The sequence below is a fragment of the Lutjanus erythropterus genome, chromosome 6 (assembly GCF_056507025.1).
Source record: "Lutjanus erythropterus isolate fLutEry1 chromosome 6, fLutEry1.hap2, whole genome shotgun sequence".
Lineage (NCBI taxonomy): Eukaryota > Metazoa > Chordata > Actinopteri > Lutjaniformes > Lutjanidae > Lutjanus > Lutjanus erythropterus.
Genome location: NC_139322.1, coordinates 36283934 through 36297625, shown reverse-complemented (window position 1 = coordinate 36297625; position 13692 = coordinate 36283934). Strand labels below are relative to the sequence as shown.

The 13692-nt window shown below is 37.7% G+C and overlaps 1 protein-coding gene across 1 annotated transcript in view; it reads left to right on the top strand.

Annotated features, from left to right (window-relative positions):
- LOC146325665 (plexin-A1-like) overlaps positions 1-13692 on the top strand; it is a 401996-nt gene that overhangs the window by 282737 nt on the left and 105567 nt on the right. Inside the window, exon 12 of the mRNA XM_084721796.1 lies at positions 5306-5529. Coding sequence (XP_084577922.1) covers positions 5306-5529 — 224 coding nt within the window. The remainder of the gene's footprint in view (positions 1-5305; positions 5530-13692) is intronic.

The window sequence follows — 13692 nt, the reverse complement described above, 5'->3', positions numbered from 1 at the left end:
GAGTTTTGCTCACTGTTTTGATGATTCTTTTTAACTTAAGGTTAGTTTAGTCAAATTCTGTCAGTCTGTTACACTTCATCTGTTGAAATACCTTTTAATAAATTGTAAGGACTTCATGGAGTTAAACTAAGGCTGTTTTTCATACTTGATGTGTTTGTGTGTTCTTTAGAACAACTCTGGTGCATTTCTCTTGTTGGTTTGGTTCATTTATGCTGACGTGAAAGTCTTGGGGTCTCAGGAACCTTCCAAATTAACTCCTCTAGAGTTGCTTTGAGGTACAAAAGTAAAGTACCTGTACTAGCTGTCACTGTAAACTTGTAATCTTCTGCTACACCATGCAATAACTGCAAGACATCAGCATTAGTCTCCAAAACTTTCTTATTGTATACTAGTTAAAATGAAGCCATGACAACCACAGAAAAGGTATAACGCTTCATCAGTTATTGACCAGCTTTGACAAAATTTGGTTGGTTCCCAACCTGGGTCCGGGCCCCCCTTTTCCCAGGACTTTTTCCTCCTCTGAAGTCCTCAAAATCAGATTTGCACATGTCAGCTAAAATCACAATTAAAGGATTTGTACACCTTTTCCAAAGTCAAATACAAGCACTTTTCAAGCATTTCCAATCTTTTCCAGCACCTAAAAGCTGTGCTAAATAACATGTTTCAGTCAGACAACTCACGTTTAAGAGTGTTTATTACAGCAGCAAAACATAGTTAGAGTTTGGCATCTAGGCTCCAACCTCGTCACTCCTCACAGATTATATTTCCATGGATATATATAGGAGTGATGAACACATATCTTGGACCGCCTGTCAGAGCCTGCAGGTGGATGCTGGGATGGTGGTGGGGCTGAATGAACTGACATTGACGCTGATGCAAAGCAGGTATGGCACTGACAAGCAGCGGGAGAAATGAGAGGTTTCAGGGGTTTAAATTGACCGCCATATTGGATGGGTGCGTTTGGTACGTACTACAGAGCGTGAGGCATGTTACATGTGATTAGCATTGCAGATCGAGTTGACTGCCTGAACTTGCTCGCAGGCGTCGCTACATTTATATACAAATTGCATCAAATCAAATGTTATTGTGATATTATCAACTAGAATCATGTTTTGTGACAGCATTCTACAGATGGATGACAAATTAACAGAAAAAGTTTCATGTTTCAAAATGTGTCACTTGTCTGTAAGTAGACTTGGCTTCCTGTTGGGGTTGCAAATGTGCATTTTCCTAAAAAATTGCTAGCTACTTAATACATGTTTAATCAGTTAAATTTATATTTGGCAAATAATTGATTAATGATTAATTATTAACTTCCTATATGTATATGTAAGCATGTCTTTGGGTTGGGGGGCCCAGCTTTCCTTAGATACAAGTAGGGGGGGCTCCAAGGCGAAAAGGTTGGGAACCACTGTTTTAAAATATGTGTACTGACTGTTTTTTGTAATTTCAAGAACATATGTCAGTTAGCATAAAAGTGGGTTAAGTAGTCTTTTATTTTCACTACATTTACTTCAAAGTATTTAAACATAAGTTAACTGAAAGACAGCAAGTTCATCCTATTTAAAGATATAAGTTCTGCTTTTGTTGGATAGCAGCTCCAAATCCCCAAATTTCCTCATGTTTCATTGTTGATATTTTCAAAATAAAAACAGTTCAGTGTTGAGTTAAAACCAGTGAGCTATGAGTGAGTTTGTGGGATATTCGGGCCCTCTTGCAAACTTACACATCCAAGATCAGACGCGTTTTTGAATAAAAGTCCTAACAGGGCTTTTGACTTCAGTCCATGCTGCAGATATGAGCTTATACAGCCAACTCTTCAAACAGGCCCTGGGGACGTGCGCCACACTGAGTGCTTCACATGTGACAGCGATGGTGTGGAGCTCTGAGAGTTTGGGAGTGTGAAATCCAATGATCTTAGAGACGGCGTGCGTGTGTGCGAACTTGACAAGTATGTTCCTGTTGTTATGAGTAAGCAGCGCTCGCTGCTTGACTTTCTAGGTGGCGGAGAATTTATGCAGGCGGCATCCAAGGCCAGTGGTGTATTCATCACGACAAGGCAAAGACAGACTTGTGAAACATGTGGCTAAGTTATAGATGAGTAATGAATCAACAAACCCTATCAACCCCCCGCAGATATATTATGCTTATTGTGCTAAAGCCTCACAGAAAACCTATTAGGATTAGGAGTTCAATGCAATGCTTAGTGTTAAAGGTCTGAAACTCCTTTAAAACACGCTTTATAAAACCGTCCTCACTCATACAAATCTCATAAAGACCTTCCCCTCCTTTTCTCCTCCTTTTTTCTCTCCATCCTCCATTAATCCCTCCTCGCTCCGTCCCTGTCTTTTTCTTTTCTTGAATCGGAGCTGCATTATCCGTCTGCAGCAGCAGTAGCGGCGGCGGCGGCGGCGGCAGCAGCAGCAGCAGAAGAGCCGCTCGGCCCTGGCCCGGCTTTGCCCCGGTGTAAAGTGGAGATGTTAATGTTAATTAAATCATTCATTTGGTTCAGATTAATTAGCGTCGCGCTACTTTTAAGCTGAGCCGTGGCTAATCAGATTAGGCCAGAGCGGAGGGGCCGAGGCGGGCAGATGGATACGAAAGAAGCTCGCTTTGAAGTCCGGCCGCCGTCTGTCTGCCGGGGAGGAGGCGGAGGCGGGGGAGGAGGAGGGAGGAGATTCCTCTATGCTCTGTTGCTTTTTTTTTTTTTTTTTCATTCCCTCTCTGTTTTTCCACTTGAGTTCATTTGAAATCTGATTAACTGGTGTGAAAGCAAACAAACCTGCCTGAAGTATCACTGATAGATAATTATGATAGAGATTAACAAGTGACAAATGCTAACAAAACAAACAACAACAAAAAAACATACCCACTTACTGACTCTTATTTCTCTCTTGTTTGGATAAGACTTTCTCCTCTTTTCCTCTTTGTTTCTCCGCTCGCACAGACCCTCTTTTTACATCCTTGCGGGGCCTCACCATCCTTAAATTCATAACAATTCTTGTTGCTGTTTTGTTAACAAGCGCAGCTAAAAATTTATCCTCCCCCTCCTCCCTGCTCCCTTTCATCTCCCTCTCCCCTCTCTTCTCAGGTGTTTGAGGTTTTAATTATTTATTTATCTATTTATTTATTTATTCATTTTTTACTTTTAATGACTTTTTCCACTCTACAGAGTTTAGGGAATGATTTTTTTTTACACAACAAATTATCAACTCCCTATTGGGGTTCGAAGACATTACCTGTCGAATTAATTTCTGTAATATCCCTGTAGGTCGCTTGTTCTTTTTTTTAAAATTCCCTTCTATTTATCTGTGGAAACGTTATTTTCTCATTGTCACAGCCTCCGAGTGGTTATAATCACCTACTGGAGGTTTTAGGTGTTACACGGGTGATTAACATTCATTTATGCTGCTCGCGCTCCCTCTCAGGCTAACATACACATAGACTCTTCATTACTTTTTTTTTTTTTTTTTTACTTTTTTGATGCCTCTGTTGCTTTTTTTTTATTAACAACTTACAGAACTTTCTTTCAGCAAAAAAAAAATATATTTGTTAAGCAAAAAGAAAAAGACCAAAAAGAAAAGTTTTCATAATAAAGCAACTACAATTTGTGCATCTGAATAATGCTAAGTTGATTTTTTCATGGCAGCCATATTGATATAAAATAGCTGGGTTAACACAGGTGTTGCCAGTCTTGCTAATTAAGGTCCCCTTCCATTCAGTGTAGCTGAGTCTTTCCCAACATACCGTCATGTACAATAGCAGCACCCTGAATCTGCTTGACCTGAATGGAACACCTGTGTTTACTATTTCATGTCAAAATGGCTGCTGTGAAAAAGATCTATTGCCATTTAAACATAAACTCCAGCCTCTGGTAGAAAATGGAAGAAAAGTAGCCAGCTGTACTTGGAACTGTTAAGCATTTTCGGTAAATGTCTAGTATTCTAAATATGAAGCTACAGCCAGCAGCTAGTTAGCATAACATAGCATAAAAAGCTGGGAGAAGAAGCTTGCCTGGCTCTGTTCATTAGTAAATGATAGATAATTTCCTTACAAGCACTTCTAGAGCTCACAAGTTCCTGTTAGCTTCCCACTATTTAAAAAAAAGGTGAAATTAATCTCAAGTTATGTTTTGGGTGCTAACAAGTTAAGCTAGCAGTGGTACATATATTGGTGAAGACTCCACAGCACAAGCACATGGTGGAGCTAACGCTAGCGAAGCTGTTGCAGGGCATGCGCAGAGGTAGGACAGTCTGTGCCATTACAGCAACATATTCTTTTTAAACCTCAAAAGAGCGAAAGGTAAGAGACAATAAGGAGCTACATCCCACTTCACTAGCATTAGCTTCTGCTCCATTAGCTTTTTGTTGTCCTTTTAGAGGTATTCTGTCAAAGCTCTTTATGAAAAGCTAACACATGAGATAATGATGGAAGAAGTGGAACATGGCTGTGACTTTCCCTATAACATAACTTTGTCTCTTTTATGGAAATCTTGTGCTCTGGCTGCTTGGTCAACTGAAATACTAACTAGTTGTGTTTAATTAGCCATGTTAGCTAGCTAGTTAGCTAGCCTGCTTGAAAAGCAGTTATCTTACTGACTGTTTTAGTGAGCTGATTAACTAGCATGCTAATCTTCTAATATCATAAATGCCATGGATAGAATGGATGTCACTGGCTTTTTAACTTGTTGTTGTTCTTGTTTTAAGCACTTTATTTGTTCTTGGAGTGTTCACTGCACTTTACAGGGGACACTTTGTGTTTTTGTGTGTTCTGCTCATTGTTACTGTTTACTGTATTTTTTGTGTATTTTATGTCCTTGAATCTGTCTTAATTGTTCAAATGTATTTTATGTGTATTTGTCATTGTCATTACACCTGCACAGGAACAATGGTGGAAAGTTAGCCAAGACGGCTAAATAGGCACATTTGTAGAAATGTGTCTTACTACTACAACTGCAATGATTAATCAATTAATCAATAATGAATTGATTATTAAATTAATCACCAACTATTTTGATGATATATTAATGGGTTTGAGTGATTTCTTAAGGAAAATGTATCTGATTGCAGCTTCTAAATGTGAATATTTTCTGGTTTCTTTGCTACTTTATGACAGTAAGTTGAATATAGACATTTGGGGACATCATCTTAGACTTTGGGAAAAACTGATCAACCTTTTTTTTACCATTTTCTGACATTTTGTAGACTAAACAATTAATCGATTAATGTTGAGGAATGAGGAATGTTTCTCGGACTACAACTCCAATCATATCTAATCTGTCTCTGTCCCTCTGTCTCCCGGCCAGCTCACCTGTACAAGTGCAGAGCGCTGCGGGACAGCTGCGGCATGTGCCTGAAGGCGGACCCCAGGTTCGAATGCGGTTGGTGCGTCCAGGACAAGAAGTGCTCCCTCAGGCAGGAGTGCACCGGCGGAGGAAATTCCCACCTCCCGCTGCAGCTGATCGAAGGCGGAGGGTGGATGCACGCTACCTCTGGAAACAGCCGCTGCACCCACCCCAAGATCACTAAGGTAAGTGAGTGGACGTATTGGCTGCGTACATGGAAAATGACAATACCAAAAACTTTTTTCATGTTTTAGCCATTTATTGCTGAGTATTGTGTCATTACTATGCTCATGGAGTCCTTTAGAATTTTCTGGTATTTTCTTTTTCTCTGTTCGTTCATAGAATCCAGATCAGGTTCATTGGCAAGCAGGTTTTCATATAAAAGGAATTAGCCTCGGAATATACATGCTAACATTTCAGGGTCTTTTTTAAGTCACTCCCACACAAATGCACAAAATCATACAAATAGTGTATATATATATATATATATATACATACTCACAGCCTGTTCCATTGGTTATTGGAGAGCGGTTGCCAGGTAAATGCAAAGAGAGCGCTGGCTTCCCTTCAGATGGAATGGAGCATGTTCCAAATCACAGAAAAGTTTGTGGAGGAAATCACATGATGAGCACAGCATTTTTAATGAGCCAGTGCTCAAAATATGAGTCTGATGCTCCACTGGCAGTTGACAGAAACCAGCGTGGGCTCTGAGCTCTTGGCCAACATACTTTGTAGACCTTATAAACACTGTACAGTAGCATGTATAATCAAAATGAGGTCTGTTTTATGGCTCCTAAACAGCACCATATAAAAAAGACACTTCTTTAAAGCACTTTAGTTATTGCCTAATGTTAGTCCAACCTACCAATCAGTCTAGGAGTGACAGCAGGTTCTAGTCCTGTGGTTAGAATTTTCTTTTAGTGTCCTTTTGTTAATATTTATATCACAGATTGTCACCTACGTTTTTTGTTGTATTTAAGTGACTATTAAATTGTTTAATTATTTGTTTTACATCTTACGTCTTTTAATGATCAAAAGAGACAAAATGAGTTGTCAAAATGACAACCATTATAATATAATATATACATATAAACCATTATAATAAGACCAATAGCAACATAATTATGAACAGAACATGTTGGAGCACAACTAAGGATTTTCTCTATGAGCTGCCTGTGTAAATAAAAATGAACAGAGATTAAAATTCGCTCTGGGAGAAATAATCAATATCTTGGGTTACTGGCTGCAGTCTGCTGAAAACAGCTTTCATATTTTTACATATTACACATGATAACCTTGGCAACAGAAGTGACTTTTGCCTAATTTTAACTTCACTCATGATGTTAAAAAACAAATGATGCCAAATTTTGCAAATATCAGTGCAAAGTTGTTGTCCGGCCTCCTTTTAAAAGGGATAGTTCACTCAAAAATGAAATTTAGCCATTATCTATTCACCCTCATGTCGATTGAGGGTCGGGTTTAGCTTTTTGGTCCACGAAACACTGCTGGAGTTTCACAGGAAAACAGTGTTGCAGCCTCTCCCAAGCAATGGAAGTCAATGGTGAAAAACAATTTTAAAAACACCATGTTTTTAGCCTATATTTTCACTGTAGATCTTTATCTTGACACTTAATTGAAAACATAAATGCACATATATCTACATGTTAAAAAATAAAAAGAAATCCATTTAGGCTTGTTTTTATTTCCTTTTATCAGGAAAATAACCTTTTAGCCTACATCATAAATGAGACAAAATAAATACATTTAATTGGCCCTTGTGTTTTTTCCCTCGTCAGGAAATCAGGAGTTCAGGTGCTCTGCAGATATAAATCTTAAATTTGTTGAATTTCCTCCAAAATCTCCTGTGTCCCACTCGAGGGTCTCGACCCAGTTTCGATTACACCAGACAAGCAGTATGGAGGATTTATTCTTTTTTCATACTTTTTTACATTTTAAAACTGGTCACTTCAATTGCTTGGGAGATTCTGCAACGCTGTTTTACTGTGAAACTCCAGCAGTGTTTTGTGAACTAAAAAACTAAACCTGGCCTTCAGTCGGCATTAGTGAGTAGATAACGACTCAATTTAAATTTTTGGGAGAACTATCCCTTTAAAAGAAGACAAATTTGCAAAAAACTAGGAGCTGCTGTATTTTCTCACTGTTCATTTTGGACTCTGTGTGAAGAACATTTAGCTGTGCTATGTCAATTCTTTGCATTGGTTTAGTATTTGTTTAGAATTTTAATGACGTGAAAATGTAACACGTGAGACATTTAGAAAAAGTAAATTAAAAGACACACAATTAAGTTTGTATTTCGTCAGTGCAAATATATATATATATGTATATATATACATATACACACACACATATATATATGTATATATATACTTTTGAAGCTGGAAAGTGAGGCCAACCTAATTCTAGACAGTTTTACTCAGCAGAGGCATCACCATTGGTAGGGGGGAAAAAATCCAACACCCACAGTCGGCAACACCTAAAAGAAACTCTTCCAATCAAAACTACTTCCACTGTTACAGTTCAAAACTCACCTGCAAAGGAAAGCAGCGCGGCCTCTTTGAGCGCCACATCATAATCTCGTCAACTCGTGAAGAGTGTAATGTCACCTGCGGAGATCCAAGGCTGCTAAACCTTGATAGGCCATTGCGTCAGCTCTCTTTCTTGAAGCCCCTGTGGTCACGAAAGCCCTACGTGTCCTGAACCGAGAATGAAAGCTGCTCTATTTTAATGTGTTCCCATGTTGGGACCTTGCGCCTGCCCTTGGCACAGAAATGGTATTATTACTCACTGTTACATCAAACTGCTACTCCAGAGACAGAGGCATGTAGAGGTTTGTTTGGTTTTGATTTTTCTTTTAAACTGTCTTTTAGGTGTTTTCCTTTTTGTCTGGCACTGTCTCTGTATATTGATGCGTCTGGAAGGCTTTAAGGGTCAAAATCCAGCGGTGGTCGGATGTATTTTTAGATTCATTCATGTCTGTTTATGTTCTTTATGTTTTGTTTGTGGATCTTTTTCCTATCTGCCTTAGCTTCTCCTGTTCTTTTCGGTAGGTATTTATCAAAGAAGTAAGAAAAACACTCCTCGACTGCTTTAAAATCTGAATCAGAAAAACTTTACTGTCCAATAAAAACGCAATTGAAACACTTTACTTCTACGATATCTGTGACTAGGATGAGTTATTTAGGCTTGATTCCAACTCAAATGAACATTTAATGAATCAGATGATTATCTTGATATTAATGGAGTAATCTGTGTCACTTCAGGATATTCCCACTTGGTCTTATCTATTCTCATTTGTTTTCAGAGCAGTAAGTCTCATTAAAGCCTCAGTTCTTCATCAAATTACTCAAGACACAATTTTCTTTCTTTCAGTTGTCCGTTTTTTCACTTACTGGCAAAATAAATGGAGAAAGTAGATTTTTCCGCTAAATCTTTTGCGCATATGTCAGCATATTAGTTTTTTTTCCACTTGATACCAGTCAATCATCATATTAAGGTCTTTTAATTGGTTCAGATGATATTGTTGGATCGTGGTAGAGTGATCAGGCTCTTTACCTGTAACTAGAATTAGTAACAGACATAATCTAATGTTAAAGCCATTCCTACTGCTACTGTAGTAGCACTGTAACTTGGTCTGGATTATGGAGGACTGAAACTGACAAAATCAAAAATAAATAAAGGAATAAATGACTCAATAAATACAATAATATGTCATTAAATGCATATCATGTAGTATTAAATATAAATGTAGGCATTAATTAATTCATAAAATGTCACATGAATAGATTTTGCTGTTTTAATTTGATTCTGTCTTTATTTGCCTCTGTGTTAAGTCCCCTATTTATTTCCATCTTATTTATCAATTCATTCATTTTAAATGCATTTATATATTTCTGTAATATTTTCACTTTTATGTATTTTTGTATCTTTTTTAAACATTCCATTATGCATTTCTGCTTCATCATGTAAAAGAAGGGGGTTTGTGTCACAGGGTCAACGTTTCACCTATTGGTTGATTGACACTGAGGAAATCAATATGGGACAAAATAATACAGAAATAAACATATGAGTAAATACATAAATAAATAAATACCTTTCTAAATGAATTGAATGAAATGTGAAAGTAAACATGAATAATACATCAAATAAATTAATAAGGGAAATTAACACAAAGGTAAGTAACTACAGAAGCAAATTAAATCAGAAATATCAATTTATGTTTTATAAATTAATTTAATTCCTACATTTATTTGTAAATATTAATCAATTCATTAATTGATTCAGTCATTTATTTATTTATATTTCTGATTTTGCCACTTTTGGTCCTCCATATCATACACTGGTTGGTCCTGAAGGTTGAGTTTTAAATGACCATAACATATATATGATTAATTTTAAAAAGGTAATCAGAACTAATAGAACAAAGCCAGAACATTTATATGATTTGCTCCTCATTTATCTGACCAAGTCTAACAAGTGTGGCAGTGTATTTTGTCGACCTGTCATACAGAACGGACCTCATATCTCGTCATTGGTACAGTTGGTCTCTTGTGTGGATCAGTTGTGATGAAGGGTTTTGGCTGTGCTGCAGAAGATTGGCAAATTTGGATGTGGCATTCTTAAATTTGGAAATGGCTGAGAAAGTGTGGGTGAAAAAATGATGTAAATGGAAATATGATGACAGAGAAGGCTTTTTCTTGAGTTTGCATGGTTTGATTCCCCCACAACATTTCCTGTCCTCGTTAGTCTCTGATGTTTTCTGACATCCCAAAACCCTGTGAAACATACATCTGTTGTTCTGCCCTGCTGCCGCTACCTAATGCTGTGTGCTTTGTAAATGCATGCATTAAACATGCATTCACAAACTGAGGGGGAAAAGGAGTACTTACCTGTTTATCTTTGTTTGTGCATTCGTCTGGGTGTGTGTTTTTGTGCTAACACAAGGGCACGAGAAGGAGAATAAGAGTGATGTGTTTTTATATTATGATAATAATAAAAGTGAAGTTAGACTGGGGGTAATAAATGTTGAAAGAGTTACGGAAGCAAAAAGTAAAGGACACATTGATATCTGGGAGATGTCTCTATTCTCCTGATTCATGAATTTGTTCACCATTCATTTTGGATTCAGTGTCAATACAATGTATTCACTTAACAGTCATCCTGTTGACTTAAACAGACTAATTAAAACAATTATAGTACAATTAAGTACTTCAGGTAAACGATCCAGTGCTGATTATGTTGTAATCTGATGGGTACATTTCTCCATCAGAGCTGATTATGTGAACAGACCATAGATTGCACACAAAGCAACACTGATACCAACGCATGTTAGACCATCAAATGTTAAGCTATTTCATTAAGTGGAGGGTTTGGGGGTTACGTAATAATAATTTAAGATGAACCAGCTTCATTAGTCTCTGTTGTAGCAATGACTCACGCTATGCGGTTGTTGTTTCTTTTAAAGGGACTGGTAACCCAGAAATCAAAAAAACATATTTTTCCTCTGGCCTGTAGTGCTATATATCCATCTATACTGTTTTGCTGTGAGTTGCTTAGTTTTGGACATATTGGCCTTAGAGATTTCTGCCTTCTCTCAAATATAATAAATGGCACAAGTCCTGTGTTGCTCCAGGCACCAAAAAATGCATTAAAAAAAAAAAAAATCAGAATCAATGTCTCTTTCCAAAAATCATGACCCGGTTGCTCAAAATAATCCACAGACCTTGTTGTGAGCAGTTTCGTGTCAAAACTACTTTCTCTCTGCAGTAGAATCTTCCAGAACTACATGCACGAAACTGCTCACAACTAGGTCAAGTCCCGTTTTACTGGAGAGAAGACACACATCTCTATGTCCAGTATCTCCAAAACTCTGCAACTCGCACCAAAACAATCTAGATGGATAACAGCACCACAGGCCAAGCGAAAAACATGTACTGTCCCTTTAATCGCATATGTTTTGCTGGCAGTATTCGGATCCTTTCCTAAGTAAAAGTAGCAATACCACACTGAAAACACTCTACTACAAGTTAAAGTCCTGCATTTAAAACTGAAGTAAGTAAAATATGTATTACAAGCAAAATGTACTAAAAGTATGAAAAGTAAAATAACTTATTCTGCAGTAAAATGTCTTTTTTTAAATTAACATTACTGCTTTACTAATGTGCATGTTGTATTTTACTGCTATCGATGTTATACTGTTGGGTAGTTTAGTCTGCAGCAGTGGATGATATGCTTTCATATCATCATATGTTTGAAGCATCACTGTCTTGTTAGAACCACATACCTCAAAAGAGTCAATTTTCAAAGTGTTAGAAAAACAGCCCTGTTGTCAGCTTTGTGATGATTTATTTTCCAGCTAAGCCAAGAGGGTTTTTAACACGTTTATTTAGCTCAAGAAGGAGGATAATTTTCTCAACTCATAAAGGAACACTTCATCCTACAGTTTATCAGAAAAGACCAAATTCAAAGCCGCCGAATTTCAGAATGCATGGATTTCACTGGACAGGAAAGGAATGAAAATTGTAATCTGAAAAGTATCTGGTAACTAAAACTGTCAGACGAGACGTAGCAGAGTGAAAAGTTCAACATTTGCTTCTGAGTTGCAGAGGAATAGAAGCAAAAAAGTTACATAAAATGGAAGTACTCATGTACAGTACAAGTATGTTGAATTTGTTCTCAAGTAGAGTGCTTGAGTAAATGTACTTAGTTACATTCTAAAACTTCTGGCAGTAATCCCAAATGGAAAGCAAGAGCACCTGGGTCACTGAGTCAGCCAAGCTGAACAAGAATCCTTTAACAAAATCCCAACAATCTCCAAAAACCTAAAATCCACTCCTAAGAAAAAGATATTCTTTAATCAGTATTCCTAGGTTTTTCAAATATTTGAAAATAATAACAACACTTACAGGTTATTTGTTCGAGGCAAGAAAGCAAAACTTCCCATTGCAAATTGAGTTTAATGTACGCCCTGTTTCCTTAGAATGCCCTCCTAGTATTCCCAAACTATTTCCTGACCTCATAAACAACTTTCCCAGTTTTTAACAGCTGCTGGCCTTCCATGGATCATATGCTGCTGGTTACTGCTCAAACCGCACCAAGATTACTGTGTTACAGAACACACACGTACAGTGAGCACACACACAATGTGTGTACAGGCTGGATGACGGACTACTAAGAAACCACTGCTATATTATTGATGATCTGATGTGGCTACCATGTGGTCAGGACTGCAGTAGAAAGGCCACATCGCCGCAGAGCGACGCCACGGTACTTTACCTCCAGTGGATTCTTGGCCAGTGGTATTCAAAACAACTGGTCAGACACAGGAAGAAAAAATATGCAGAAGATGAAAAGATTAATTGGATTTATTGATACTTCCAAAGCTGTGGGCCCTCATAGACTATATTAATATGAAGCCAAACCTCAGCTGTGAGGTGTTCAAATGGTAAAACAATTGACATGGTGAAGGAAATGCCTCTATTTTTCAAGGAAGTAAGTTAATTTATTACCATTACACAACAGAGGGTTATGCAATGAAATTGGAGTTGTTGTGCCTTCATGCTACACACAAAACATAACATACATAGAGATAATTAATTAAATTCAATATGGATTATGAAAAAAAAAGAAAATAACAACAAAACACTACTGTTATTTACATATACACGTAGAGTATAGGAAATTATTCTGTAGTGTGTTTTTTGAATTTGTGTGAGGTTTAATGTAAACAAGAACAAGATGTTGATAATAATATGTGCATGAAACATCATGGATGTAAACACAGTGTCCTCCTCCCCTTGTCCTACCGGAGCCTTGCGTGTTGCGTCCAGTCAGCTCAGACTATGGTCTACCTTTCAAGGTCTCTGTGAAATGTGGCAATACAGCGTCTGATTTCCTGTGGCTGGGCCATTTTGTTCGTTTGTTTTTCCTGACCAGACATTAGCGAGGAGCAGCCTCAAGTTACAGCTGTGGCATGGCTCATATCCCCGCTCACCTCCGCTCCTCCTGGGGTGGTCTGCGGCGTTGCATCTAGTCGATCTAACTGCAGGTTCAAAAGGTGCCAACTGCAGTTTCTGATCGTCTCAGGACCTGCTGCCCTTTAAAAACCTGACACTTCCTTTCCCAATGCCTACCAGTGTATTTCTGCCATAGGTGATATGTGTTTCAACAGTAACACTGAAAAAACAGCATTTTAAAAGAAAAGTAGAGATGTTTTCATTTCCCAACTCAATCTCAACTGCAGTTCTCAGCATAATTTCTGCCTCAGTAGTGACTGAAAACAACATTGAAGCAGCCCAATATGCACAGGAAGTTAAATCCTCACCCCAAAC